General features: G+C 41.9%; 1 protein-coding gene across 1 annotated transcript in view; it reads right to left on the minus strand.

The window, feature by feature from the left end:
* Window positions 1-2,127: 2,127 nt before the first annotated feature.
* LOC137434229 (trinucleotide repeat-containing gene 6C protein) overlaps window positions 2,128-15,003 on the minus strand; it is a 155,434-nt gene continuing 142,558 nt past the window's right edge. The window contains exons 20-21 of the mRNA XM_068127021.2: window positions 10,044-10,183; window positions 2,128-2,779 (exon numbers count right to left, since the gene is read on the minus strand). Coding sequence (XP_067983122.1) covers window positions 2,383-2,779; window positions 10,044-10,183 — 537 coding nt within the window. The 3' untranslated portion in view covers window positions 2,128-2,382. The remainder of the gene's footprint in view (window positions 2,780-10,043; window positions 10,184-15,003) is intronic.

Raw genomic sequence — 15,003 nt, forward strand, 5'->3', positions numbered from 1 at the left:
GCATCTGTATTCCTCTCAGAGATCACAGACAACCTTGAATAGTAAACATGAACGCTCAGACAGGCAACTCCCTGTTAGTGCCAGGCCGCAAATATTGCCAAGTTTGCTGGGCTGGGCACGAGGGGGAGGGGTAGGGGAGTTAGGGACGATGGGGTGGGGGCGGTGACAACCCCAACACTCAGTGCAAAGAGAGAAGCAACTTCGGTTCTACACCCAGAAGCACGACACGAACGCCACGTGTGAAACGTAACCACGATAAAAACATAAGGTTGTCAGAACCAAAAACAATATATATATTTATATATTTATATATTATACAGTGGGGAGAACAAGTATTTGATACACTGCCGATTTTGCAGGTTTTCCCACTTACAAAGCACGTAAAGGTCTGTAATTTTTATCATAGGTACACTTCAACTGTGAAAGATGGAATCTAAAACAAAAATCCTGAAAATCACATTGTATGATTTTTAAGTAATTAATTTGCATTTTATTGCATGAAATAAGTATTTGATCACCTACCAACCAGTAAGAATTCCGGCTCTCACAGACCTGTTAGTTTTTTCTTTAAGAAGCCCTCCCATTCTCCACTCATTACCTGTATTAACTGCACCTGTTTGAACTCGTTATCTGCATAAAAGACGTCTCCAGACCGTCTCCGACCACAAAGACCGCAAAGACCGACCGCAAAGCCGTCTCCAGACCTGTCCACACTCAATCAATCAGACTCCAACCTCTCCACAATGGGCAAGACCAGAGAGCTGTCTAAGGACATCAGGGACAAATTTGTAGACTTGCACAAGGCTGGGATGGGCTACAGGACAATAGGCAAGCAGCTTGGTGAGAAGGCAACAACTGTTGGCGCAATTATTAGAAAATGGAAGAAGTTCAAGATGACAGTCAATCTCCCTCGGTCTGGGGCTCCATGCAAGATCTCACCTCGTGGAGCCTCAATGATCATGAGAAAGGTGAGGGATCAGCCCAGAACTACACGGCAGGACCTGGTCAATGACCTGAAGAGAGCTGGGACCACAGTATCAAAGAAAACCATAAGTAACACACTACGCCGTCATGGATTAAAATCCTGCAGCGCACGCAAGGTCCCTCTGCTCAAGCCAGCGCATGTCCAGGCCCGTCTGAAGTTTGCCAATGACCATCCGGATGATCCAGAGGAGGAATGGGAGAAGGTCATGTGGTCTGATGAGACCAAAATAGAGCTTTTTGGTTTAAACTCCACTCGCCGTGTTTGGAGGAAGAAGAAGGATGAGTACAACCCCAAGAACACCATCCCAACCGTGAAGCATGGAGGTGGAAACATCATTCTTTGGGGATGCTTTTCTGCAAAGGGGACAGGACGACTGCACCGTATTGAGGGGAGGATGGATGGGGCCATGTATCGCGAGATCTTGGCCAACAATCTCCTTCCCTCAATAAGAGCATTGAAGATGGGGCGTGGCTGGGTCTTCCATCATGACAACGACCCGAAACACACAGCCAGGGCATCTAAGGAGTGGCTCCGTAAGAAGCATCTCAAGGTCCTGGAGTGGCCTAGCCAGTCTCCAGACCTGAACCCAATAGAAAATCTTTGGAGGGAGCTGAAAGTCTGTGTTGCGCAGCGACAGCCCCGAAACCTGAAGGATCTGGTGAAGATCTGTATGGAGGAGTGGGCCAAAATCCCTGCTGCAGTGTGTGCAAACCTGGTTAAGAACTACAGGAAACGTCTGATCTCTGTAATTGCAAACAAAGGTTTCTGTACCAAATATTAAGTTCTGTTTTTCTGATGTATCAAATACTTATTTCATGCAATAAAATGCAAATTAATTACTTAAAAATCATACAATGTGATTTTCAGGATTTTTGTTTTAGATTCCGTCTTTCACAGTTGACGTGTACCTATGATAAAAATTACAGACCTCTACGTGCTTTGTAAGTGGGAAAACCTGCAAAATCGGCAGTGTATCAAATACTTGTTCTCCCCACTGTATATATTCCTCTTGTGTGTAACTATTGTTATAATAACGTTTTTGAAGTTGGATTGCAATGAAGCTACAACCAAATTCGTTCACATTATTTCTACACTGCTGTTGGCTTGCATGATTCAAGTATTTGATTTGATATGTTTTTTTTGGGGGGGGGGGGGGTAGAGAGGAGGGGGCGAGGGGGAATGAAGAGTTAGAACTTGCGCCATCATCAGCATAATTTTAAATGTGTATGGAAAGGGGGGAGGGTGGGGAGGTATTGCCTTGAGGACCAGGAGCTTCAGAAATGAAGGGTAAGGCATGAAAGAGAGGAAGAGTTGTGAAAGTTGTCTAACAGCAGTTCTGATGCACAACGAAAAATATACGATTAGTGCTCACGAGGTCAGAAGTCAAAAACGAAATGTCACATGGACTCCCCCCCGAGGAGGTCATTAGGCAGGAGGGCGGCAGGGCTGGCGATACCCCTTCCGTCTTCACCTCCACCCGAGCCCCACAGGGCATTACCAGAGTACTGTGGCATCCCCCAGAGTGCCGTGCCGTCTGTGCCTTGGCTGCCCCAATGGCCCAGTTCGTGGTTCCCGGCGCTCACCTGTCCGGGTGCAGTGGCACGAGGGAAAATGTGCGAGCCTGTGCTGATGCCAGGTCCTGACCCAGATCGTGGAGGTTGCCACACTGAAGATGACGACGACGACGACGATGATGACACCGCCGAGTGAGCGGTCTGGCCTTGCGTATAGAAACGCGTGATCTCCTCTTCACTCGCAAACTCTGCTACAATGGTGGTGTTGCCCAGCACGCACCTGGCACAGAAATCCAATCATATTTTAACAGTTCAAACGATGCGTTGGAGCAACACATTCAAAACATTTCACTATTTAAAAAAATAAATACACGGGGTCAACATCATTCGCTGGACCTTTTAGTGCGCCAAGCATTGTGGAGGTGAAATGGCATATGGCCATCCGTGCCGAAAATGCACAATGACATGAGCAGCACATTGTAGATCAGCCAATAAGGTGCAATTATTGTGGGTATTTGTAGACAGTGCCGACATCGGCATTTTTAGGGTTAGGTAGGTCTGGGCTGGCATTTGCACATCACGTGATTACAACACAGCTGAGCAAGGCCATACCAATTTGACGGCACGATGTGCGGAGGTTTCCCAAGCACTCGATAGTCTGATGTGATCAGTGAAAAGCAATAAGAACAAGAAAAAGAGCAATCAGAGATTGAAAACCCTCGCCAGGATGTATTTTCAGTGGTTTTTAAGGCTTTTGTGTTAAAACAAATATGGCGGCCGAACCACGTGACCGATGACGTCATCATTTTTTTTTCTAAACATTTATTCCTAGATTATGCTCAAGAAATTTCATTTTCATCGGATGAAGTTTTGTACTTGTCGAATTATGTCATAATGGAGGCACCGATGACATCATCATTAACATATTTTATTCCCCATGGAGAGTTCTTTACAATGGGCCATGTCTCAATTTTTTCTATTGAGCACTTTCGGAGATATAGAGGTGCAAAATTTTTCGGTTTTTACAAGATGGCGGCCGAATCACGTGACATATGACGTCATAATTATCATAAAAAAATTCCACAGGTGGAGTTGCACCTATGGTGAAAATTTCCTGTCCATTGGACCAACGGTTGCAGAGAAAATCATATTTATTCTGTGCGGACAAACAGCCAAACAAACAAACAAACAAGAAGACGTCATGCGTAGCACGATACTTGCAAAATCCGCCCTCCCCCACCCCCCCCCCCCCCGAAAAGTTTTCCATTGATACAGCAAATTGTCCATTTCATGAAGATTAAAATTTACAATCTTGATCAAAGCTCGGGTCAACAGGATGAAAAGTGACGATTTTTCAGATGAAAAATGAGGATTTTAGAAATTTGGCCTATGTTGACCTTTTGGCATAAGTTGACCTCAAGAATACTTGGTGGTTGAATTCAGTGACCAGATATGCAAGTCCTCTTCAAATTTCAAGTCAATTGGATGAAAATTGAGGATTTTAGAAATTTGGCTTATGTTGACCATTTGGCCTATGTTGACTTGAAAAATACATGGTGGTTGAATTCAGTGCCCAGATATGCAAGTGGTCTTCAAATTTCAAGTCAATTGGATGAAAATTGAGGATTTTAGAAATTTGGCCTATGTTGACCTTTTGGCCTATGTTCACCTAAAATATAATTTGTGGTTGAATTCAGTGACCAGATATGCAAGTCCTCTTCAAATTTCAAGTCAATTGGATGAAAATTGAGGATTTTAGAAATTTGGCCTATGTTGACCTTTTGGCCTATGTTGACCTTTTGGCATATGTTGACCTCAAGAATACTTGGTGATTGAATTCAGTGACCAGATATGCAAGTCCTCTTCAAATTTCAAGTCAATTGGATGAAAATTGAGGATTTTTGAAATTTGGCCTATGTTGACCATTTGGCCTATGTTGACCTCAAGAATACTTGGTGGTTGAATTCAGTGACCAGATATGCATGCCCTCTTCAAATTTCAAGTCAATTGGATGAAAATTGAGGATTTTAGAAATTTGGCCTATGTTGACCATTTGGCCGATGTTGACCTCAAAAATACTTGGTGGTTGAATTCAGTGACCAGATATGCAAGTGGTCTTCAAATTTAAAGTCAATCGGATGAAAATTGAGGATTTTAGAAATTTAGCAAATTTGGTGACCTTTGGCCTATGTTGACCTTTTGACCTGTTGACCCCAAAAACAATAGGCTTCTGGCTTTTGACCAAATCTACCATTTGGTGAAGTTTCGTGAAGATCGGTTGAAAATTGTGACCTGTAGGCCGGTGACAAACAAACAAACAAGAAGACGTCATGCGTAGCACGATACTTGCAAAATCCCCCCCCCGCCCCCCCCACCCAAAAAAAGTTTTCCAATGATACAGCAAATTGTCCATTTCATGAAGCTTAAAATTTACAATCTTGATCAAAGCTCGGGTCAACAGGACGATTGACGATTTTTCAGATGAAAAATGATGATTTTGGAAGGTTGACCTTGAGTTGACCTTTGATCTTTTGATCTCAAAAATAATTAGTTTCCCTATTTAGTGACTCAATGTGCAAATGCTGTTCAATTTTCAAGTCAATCGGATGAAAATTGAGGATATTAAAAATTTGGCGTATGTTGACCTTTTGGCCTCTGTTGACCTCAAAAATAGATGGTGGTTGAATTCAGTGACCATATATATAAATCCTCTTAGAAGTTCAAGTCATTAGAAAATTGGTGATTTTAGAAATTTGGCCTATGTTGACCTTTTGGCCTGTGTTTACCTAAATTATAATACGTGGTTGAATTCAGTGACCAGATATGCAAGTCCTCTTCAAATTTCATGTCAATTGGATGAAAATTGAGGATTTTAGAAATTTGGCCTATGTTGACCTTTTCGCCTATGTTGACCTCAAATATACTTGGTGGTTGAATTCAGTGACCAGATATGCAAGTCCTCTTCAAATTTCAAGTCAATTGGATGAAAATTGAGGATTTTAGAAATTTGGCCTATGTTGACCTTTTGGCCTATGTTGACCTCAATAATACTTGGTGGTTGAATTCAGTGACCAGATATGCAAGTTATCTTCAAATTTCAAGTCAATTGGATGAAAATTGAGGATTTTAGAAATTTGGCCTATGTTGACCTTTTGGCCTATGTTCACCTAAAATATAATTTGTAGTTGAATTCAGTGACCAGATATGCAAGTCCTCTTCAAATTTCAAGTCAATTGGATGAAAATTGAGGATTTTAGAAATTTGGCCTATGTTGACCATTTGGCCTATGTTGACCTCAAACATACTTGGTGGTTGAATTCAGTGACTAGATATGCAAGTGGTCTTCAAATTTCAAGTCAATCGGATGAAAATTGAGGATTTTAGAAATTTAGCAAATTTGGTGACCTTTGGCGTATGTTGACCTTTTGACCTATTGACCCCAAAAACAATAGGCTTCTTGCTTTTGACCAACTCTACCACTTGGTGAAGTTTCGTGAAGATCGGTTGAAAATTGTGACCTGTAGGCCGGTGACAAACAAACAAACAGACAGACAGACAAACAGACAGACAGACAGACAGACAAACAGACAGACAGACAGAACCACAAACACAACCGACCAATATACTTGAAAAATCTTCGCTTTTGCAAGTAACAAACAAACAAACAGACAGACAGACAGACAGACAGAACCACAAACACGACCGACCAATATACTTGAAAAATCTTCGATTTTGCAAATAACAAACGGACTCAAATGCAATACCCTCTCCTCTGGCAAGGGTAATAAGCAGATCAGTGGGTTACAAAAACCACTAATTGAAACGTTTGTGGCCTGATGGTGTTTTACCATCTGGTCTTGCTCCCCACAACCACACCCGCATTCGTGAGCTTTTCTCTTGTAGACCCTCAGCCCCAATTTTTCCACCCATTGCTCCCCTTCAATTAACGTACTATGTCTTCTTGTGTTCTTGTCTGCATTTTACTCTCCGCATGCCTGTCAGTCTATTGACCTGCAACCCTTTGTCATCAAGCACTTCCATGAGCATCGATTCTTAAAATGAAATAAAATTTCCCCAGCAATATGGCAGGGGTTTTCCCTCCACAAGCTTTCGGTGTATTTTGAGGAGTGTGCAGCAACCCACCCTCACCAGAGGAGAGCAGATTGCTTCGAAATCGAAGATTTACAATTATATTGGTTGGTCTGGTCTGTTTGTGTGTGAATCACCTACAGGTCGCAATTTAAATCAGATCTTCCCAAAACGTAACCATCTGGTATACGTAGTCACAAGCTATAACCCTATTGTTTTGAGGTCAAACGGTCAAGGTCACATTAATCGTCAATTTTCATCTGATTGACTTGATATCTACAAATATAAAACTGAAAAACACGGGCGGACGATGAATACTCGTCGACCCATGTGAGTAGGTATATTAATTACATATTATTTCACCGTGACTACGTCTATTAATTATGTAGAACTGGAACGTACCTTTTTAGACCTTAAGACCCATTCGGCACTTTCGTACCCCCTTAGACGACTCAGACCCTAACTACGAATGGAAATTACCCTTTAGATCTTCAGACCCATTTCGACCTCTTAGATAGACATTTAGCCCTCTTAAAATCCTTGCAGACCCTTTTGGCCCATTTAGACTCTTTACATCCCTTAGATACTTTGGACATGCAGACACGTTAGCTCCCATTAGACGTACACCACACGACTACCACACTACTACATCTATAGAGTCTTCTTGCAATATACAGACTATACACTTTTTAGCCGCGTCGCAGACGCTGGTCATAGAGTGCCCTCTGCTGTTGTTGTTGTTGTTCTTCTTCTTGTTCTTCTTCTGCTTCTTGTTCTTGCAGAGAAGACAAAACCTCAAAGGTCCACCCATTCTGGGAACCATAGCTCCACCCATTCTGGAAGAGGCTTCATATAAACAAATATCCACCATTTTATTAACTCGCATAGCTTTGAGGCCTGTTTCGTAGGCCCGTGGTGTCTTCCTCTCTCACACAGTTTTATTTCAAATCAAATTCGATATATCATTTCATTTTTCACAGTCGCTAACATAGTTTTAGACTCGGTTGAAAAAAAACGGGAAGAAAATCCGATGAAAGTTGCCCTTTATAGAACGAAATGAATTCTCAAAGGCCTGTAACTTCAAGTCCATCGAGATATTTTTTTTTTAAATCACGGCATGGTCAGTCATACACCGCCCGAAATAACAGACGGGAAAATGCTGAGATATATATATTTTGTTTAAATCGCGGCATGGTCAGTCATACACCGCCCGAAATAACAGACGGGAAAATGCCGATATATATTAAAAATTCGTCCATTTGATGACAATCGTCACGATGAAATATTTAATTTATACGTCGTCACAATAATGTGGAGAGAGGAGCATAGCTTCGTTCACGTGTCGCCACATACGGGAAATTGCCGAGATATATATATATTTTTAATCGCGGCATGGTCAGTCATACACCGCCTGAAATAACAGACGGGAAAATGCCGAGATATATTAAAAATTCGTCGCCACACACAGGAAATTGCCGAGATATATTTTCACTTTGCACAAAAATAACATCAAGTAATCGAATCAATAGGAATGTCCTGTGCCTAAGACATCGACGTTATAGGCACAGCTGCATCTAGGCATTGTGTAACATCGACGCGGCTTTTGTTTTAATTAAAACTTTTTGTACTTGTTTCAGCAAGTAATGCGCAATCTCCACCCACCCGAGGGTGGGTACTCTGCTAGGTTGAAAATAATTTGCATATTGGATGACTGAAATGGCTCACCAATCAAAAGCTAGATGGATATGCTTTTGAGGTCAAAGGTCAAGGTTGCATAAAATAAATTTTCATCCGATCGACTTGAAATTTGAGCAGGCTTTGCATGTAGGATCGCAGAACTGCTTCACCAAAAATCAGAACGATCGATTTAGCCTTTTTGACATGTCAACGGTTTCCATGACAACAATATCACCGCATTATAATCAAATGGGCCTTTTTGTGAATTTATTATCACCATACCTCAGTAGTTTTTCCAAGATATCAGATTGAAACGTACACAGCTTATTTGCATGTCTAGTATATGCGGCGAAGTTTTGGTCAAACATTTTCAAGGTCAAGAACACCGAAACATGTAAAACACCAATTAGGTCGCAATTAGAAAATGTATCAACCAAATTTGTTATGCATAACATTCAACCTTTCTTTCGCTCTTTTCGCTCTTTCACGAGCCTCGATCTTGTATACAAAAAAAAAAAAAAAAAAAAAAACCTTGTAAAACATTTGATTTAAGAATGTGAGCACGTCTATAAAGTATGTACGATTGGAACGTGAATCTATACAATAAAACGGAAAATGTCTGTTCATCCGCGATATGAATATAAACATAAACATACATGGTCAATGCATTGTCTACACATCACACAAGCACAAACACAATAGCACACAAACACCACTCAAAGTACACCATACAAAAGTCCCGGCGACGGTCTGCGATCTCTGATTGCTCTTTCTAGGATGTAATGCCAAGCTCTCCTGGCATTGAGTTTGAGGAGCATGATTGGCTAATTCAAGCTGTAGTCTACCAGAAATCTCAAAGCTAATCACTCTCGGCATCCTGCTGCTTAAGATTCATAGCATAAAAACTGGAATCCCAACCCCAATCGATACACACCCCCAAGGCCATGTTTTTGGGTCCGAATCTAAACGGAAAAATATATTCCATGCATATGACTTTCTGACATGATTAAACAAATTAGTGAATTAATTAGCATTTAGCAAGCGATCATTATTTTGATCTTCATGCCCTACAATCAACGACCAAGCCACCATTATGGTTCCTACTTTGTCAAAGATTTTGATATATTCTCACCAACACAATTTTTGCCACGACAGTATCCTTATCCCATGCTCTTTGTCATCAAGGCAAATACAAGAAGCCATCGATATATTACAAATGCAAAAACTCAAATCTTCGACGATACATTAATCTCCATCCCATGTGTATGTAATAAAGATTCCCCGAATGCCACATCAACTCAATTAACACTTAAGTGCGTTTTTCACCTTGTCCACAGTAAAACTCCACAAAAAAAAAAACACACACACACAAACAAAAAAACACACACACACACACACACACACACACACACACACACACACACACACACACACACACACACACACACACACACACCAATACCTGGGAGGGCTCCGTTCCACCTTATGAAACCCGGATTTGGAGATAACAACCAACGACACACACACACTTTAGCGTCAACCACTCCGTCTAGTGGTGGGATACATCACAAGGTTCAAATTCAAACTTCATAAACTGAGAATTACTAAATTTGAGCCTTATTTCTTTCATTTCAAATGCTGGTATGAAAAAGAGCATCATAAACCAGTAAATGCCAGTTCACAATGAACTGAAAGTAGGAAAAGCAAAAGAGGGGCAAAACAAACCAAGAGAAAGTTAGGACGAGTTAGTAGGCCGAGGAGCAAATGAAGATGCTTACATGTGCAGCGATTTCTGAGCCTTTCCAGCCTCCTCTGGCGAGCTGTATTTGATGAGTGCATTGCCATGAGGCAGGTTCAAGTGGAATGTTATGAGCGGGCCGTGTTGCAGGCACAGTGTGCGCAGAGTCGAACCGTCAATCTGCAAAATAAAATGGAATGCGTAACGACACAATGGGGGCACTAAAAACTCAAGTCGACAAAAACAAAGCATAACATTTTATGGCACACAATAAACAAGGCCTATTTAAGACGTTACAGACATGCATACCCCTCTTTCAAGCATCCCTGAATCTTATGCGGATAGAAGAATCAAGAGCAATTTCAGCATCACATCCATTTTTGGTAAAGAATATGTGTTAGCGTGTGTCGGGAGGATGTGGGGAGGGCGGTGGAAAGGGGGGGGGGGGGGGTGTTGGGGTGGAAGAAGGGATCCTGACACGTGACCGCAACTACATATATATATATTTTTTTAAATTATAAAAACTATTGTAATCTCTATATAATTGAGGGAAAGTATGTTGTACAGTAGTGGCCAAAATATTGGCAACCTTGCACTTTTTTTCAAATAATTCACAATTTTCTCCAAAAAAATAAGTTGAAATTGACAAAAGTATTTGGTCTCCACAATTCTTTATTTCACTGTTAATATTACAGAACATTTGATTTTGATTCAGAACTTAATATATCCTTTCAAATCAGAAAAAAAAAATGGCATTGCCAAAATTATTGATACCCTAGACTTAATATTTGGTAGCACAGCATTTGGACAAAATAACTGCAGTCAAGTGCTTCCTATAGCCATGAATGAGCTTCTTACACCTCCCGAAAGGCCAACCTGGCCCACTCTTCTTGTGCAAAATGCTCGTTTTCCCAGATTTGAAGGGTGCCTTCTCCCAACTGCTGTTTTCAGATCTCCCCACAGGTGTTCATGGGATTAAGATCTGGACTCATTGCTGGCCTCTTCAGAACAGTCCAGCATTTTGTCTTGAACCATTCCTGGGTGCTTTTTGAAGTGTGTTTGGGTTCATTGTCCTGCTGCAAGACCCATGACCTTCGATGGATACCCAGCTTTCTGACACTGGGATGAACATTGCGCTCCAAAATGCCTTGGTGATCCCCTGATTTCATGATGCCATGCACACATTCAAGGTAATCAGTGCCAGAGGCAGCACAGCAACCCCAAAACACCACTGAACCTCCTCCATGTTTGACTGTAGGGAAGGTATTCTTTTCTTTGAAGGCTTCATTTTGTTTACTGCAAACATAGAGATTATGTGCTTTACAAAAAAGCTCTAATTTGGTCTCATCTGTCCACAGGACATTCTCCCAGGATTTTGGCTTGATCAGGTGTGTTTTTGCAAACTTCAGTCGGGCTTTCTTGTGTCTCTTTCAGCATTGGGATCCTCCTGGGTCTCCTACCATAGAACCCCCTTTCATTGAGTTGACGACAGATGGAGTGAGTTGAAGCTGTCGTACCTTGTGTCTGAAGGTCAGCTCGAATCTGTTTGGCAGTTGATCGAGGTGATTTCTCCACCATTCGAACAATCCTTCGCTGCAATCTTCGATCAAGTTTTCTCTTGCGGCCACGTCCAGGGAGGTGCCATGGGCCTTAAACGTCCTCATAGCATTGCATACGGTGGACACAGGAACATCAAGGTCTCTGGAGATGGACTTGTAGTAGCCTTGAGATCGTCCATGCTTGGCTAAAATCTTGTCTGACCTCCTCAGACAATTCTCTAGTTTTCCTTCTTTTCTCCATGCTCATTGTGGTGCACACAGTGACACAAAACAGCCGAAAGACTCCTTTTCTCGATTCAAACTGGTTGAATGAATGATTTTTATATTGCCGGCACCTGCAACTCACCACAGGTGAGTTATATTCCAAAGTAAAGGAGAAGCACCTGGTTGAATTCTAATTATTTCCAACAACTTCTAAAAGGTGGCAATAATATTGTCCGGGCCATTCTAGGATTACTGTGTGGAATAAGCTAAGATTTAGTAATTTTTCCAGCTTTTTTGTTTTGTTCCACTGCAAAGCAAAGAAATACATTTGTGGATACCAAAATATTTTTTAATTTCAACAATTTTCTGGAATAAATGGTGCATTATTTGACAAAAGTGCAAGGGTGCCAATATTTTTGGCCATGACTATGTATGTGTGTATGTATGCATCATTTACCCCTCTGATTTGACCAAAGAAGATGAAACTTTCAGGGATTAATGAAGGGCACACTAAAGTTTTGTTTTGTTTGTGCAAGTTTTGTTCGATTCCATTAGGTTTTGAATTAAAAAAAATTTCGCCCATCCTGGCATTTTATTCCTTTGGGGGGAGGAAAGACGTAACCTAGATTAATTTTATTTTCTGGAGTAATCGAGGCATCAGTCTTTTGCTTATACACCGCCCAAATAAAGGGATGCATCAGAAGAATGTGTTGCACGCTTGGAACAAAATTGCCCGCAGGGCACCTAGTAATAATAATGTGATAATTTGAAATATAATGCTGATAAAGGTTGATTTGACATACTGTACACTGTACAGTACTGTACTTGATTGAATAAAATGCTGAGAATGGTTGTTAAAAAACAAAGAAAAATTTCAGAAAAACTCAGAAAATGAATGAATTTTTTTTTTTTTTTTTTTTTTTTTTTTTTTGTATACAAGGTCGAGGCTCGTGAAAGAGCGAACATTAATCACACAGAAAGACAAACCGACACAAAAAACATATAACATAGGGAGCGGTAGACAAGATGGGGAGAGAGGGGGAAGGACACAAACACAACATTTGAGAGCAGGGACCGAGAGACATGGAGACATCGAGAGATCTGAGAGAGGGCGAGGGCTTTGGGGGGGGGGGGGGGGGCGTGGGAAGGGGGCGGTGGGAGAGGTATAAAACATATGGACACTGCCAGGACTTCCAGGAAAGAAGTTGGAATTTCAAACAAGGTGGATCTGGGGTGAATTAGCGGGGGTAGAAAAGATCAAGGTTTTGGATGGGGGAAGATAAGAGATGGTGGTGAACAGCTGTTTTAAAGACCTGGAGGGAGGAGTGGGATTGAAGGGAGTGAGGGAGTTTGTTCCAGAGGCGGGAGAAAAGAGGAATGAAAGAGTGAAGGTGAGCAGAGAGCCGAGATTTCGGCAGTTTAACCATCAGAGGGTTGCTGGCAGATCTTGTGCGACCTGTAGGAATATTTGGGGGACAGAGCACAGAGAGAGCTGGGGGTGCAAGGCCGGAGAGGAGTCGGTAGAAGACAGAAAGACCACCTACCTGCCTGCGGTGAGTGAGTGAAAGGCCCTCAGAGATAGCTTCATCGCGGGAGATTCCAATAATTCTGAAAGCTTTGGTTTCAACAGCGTGAAGCCGAGCTAGGTGTGAGGCAGGAGCACCGGCCCATAGGGGAGAACAGTATTCCATTGAGCTGCGGATGAAAGCCTTGTATGTGGTGAGGAGCTCAGGTGTGCCGAGGAAGGACTTCGCACGACGGAGGATGCCCAGTCGGCGACTGGCTTTGGAGGCCAGCTTGGAAATGTGGTTTTCCCAAGAAAGATCATGGCAGATAGTGAGACCCAAAATCTTGAGCGACAGAACTTCTTGGAGAGGATTGTTGAGAAAGTAGATGGGAGGGTTGTCCAGTCGATCTTTTCGGAGAGACATAGTAAGAGTGTGAGATTTGTCAGGATTGAAAGACATGTTCCACTTGTTTGACCAGTCTGTGATTTTGTCCAGGTCTTCAGAGAGTGAGGAGGCAGCAGACTGCCGATCTGAGGGAAGAGGAATGGAGCGGCAGAGAGTGGAGTCATCAGCAAAGAGATAGAGAGGATTTTCGAGAGAGTCAGAGAGATCATTGATGAAGACCAGAAAAAGCACGGGGCCCAGAACACTGCCTTGGGGAACTCCAGCCTGAACAGGAAGAGGAGATGAGAGAAACCCATTCAGGGCCACACGTTGACGACGAATAAGGAATGAACTACAGCCACCAACCCACAACTCTACCCAACTTCAGCTGAACCAACTTCTCACTTAAAAGCCTCAGCTGATTTTTTTTTTTTTAGATTCCACATTCTGATTATTTTCTGTCTGAACCTAATTATTTGTTATTTTCTTCTACAATCATTCCCTGTCCCCTTTCCGAGAAGGCGATGCCACCATGAAACATCCGTAAGACATCAGCATACAACATACTAATTTTTCTGTGAGAACTCACTTGAGAATCAAATAAAATATATTTTGGTTTAAAAAAAAAACCTTTGCCACAGACTTACCTTTGAAAAAAATTTTTTTTTTGGCACAGTACATTCTTTAACGGTTTTACGGAAAAGTGGTGTCAGGAAGGACGGTGAGAGTAATAAAGAGCGATTCTGAGACACACCAAGAAAGTTGTGATGGATGCAGAGCGCCCATATGTGCTCAAAAAGTGAAATTACAAGGAGCTTGAATAATTTATTTGAAAGAAAAACTGCTTTTTTCTGTATACTAAATATTGGCCCATGGAAGACTGAGGGCAAAAATGTAACACGCTGGAAGGGATCCGCAGGTTGATGCAACAAGCAAGTGAATGAACAAACACGAAAAGTGAAGAGGAGAGAAGGAAACAGAAAGCTACAAGAAGGTTGGGTTAGGTAAAGTTAATGAAGGTAGAAAATATTAAGGGCCAGGGTGGAGAGTGACATGAGATGGTAGTGCACAACCTGAACGCCCAGAGGAAAGAGTAGACGAGAACAGCATCAGGACGGAGGTTCCACAAACTGGTAAAAAGAGGAACAAAGGAGTGACTTAGTTGTTACTAAGTAACTAAGTTACTGAGTAACTCTGACTGGTGGTTACTAAGAAGATTTTTGAATGAAATACCAATATCTAGGGGCATAACTCCCTTTAACCACCCTTATAGGGAGCACATCTATATGGGGAGCACAACCACATGAGATATTGCTGTCCTGATGCATCTTATCAAATTTGGTCC

This window comes from Myxine glutinosa, chromosome 10 (assembly GCF_964187855.1).
Source record: "Myxine glutinosa chromosome 10, kmMyxGlut1.1, whole genome shotgun sequence".
Lineage (NCBI taxonomy): Eukaryota > Metazoa > Chordata > Myxini > Myxiniformes > Myxinidae > Myxine > Myxine glutinosa.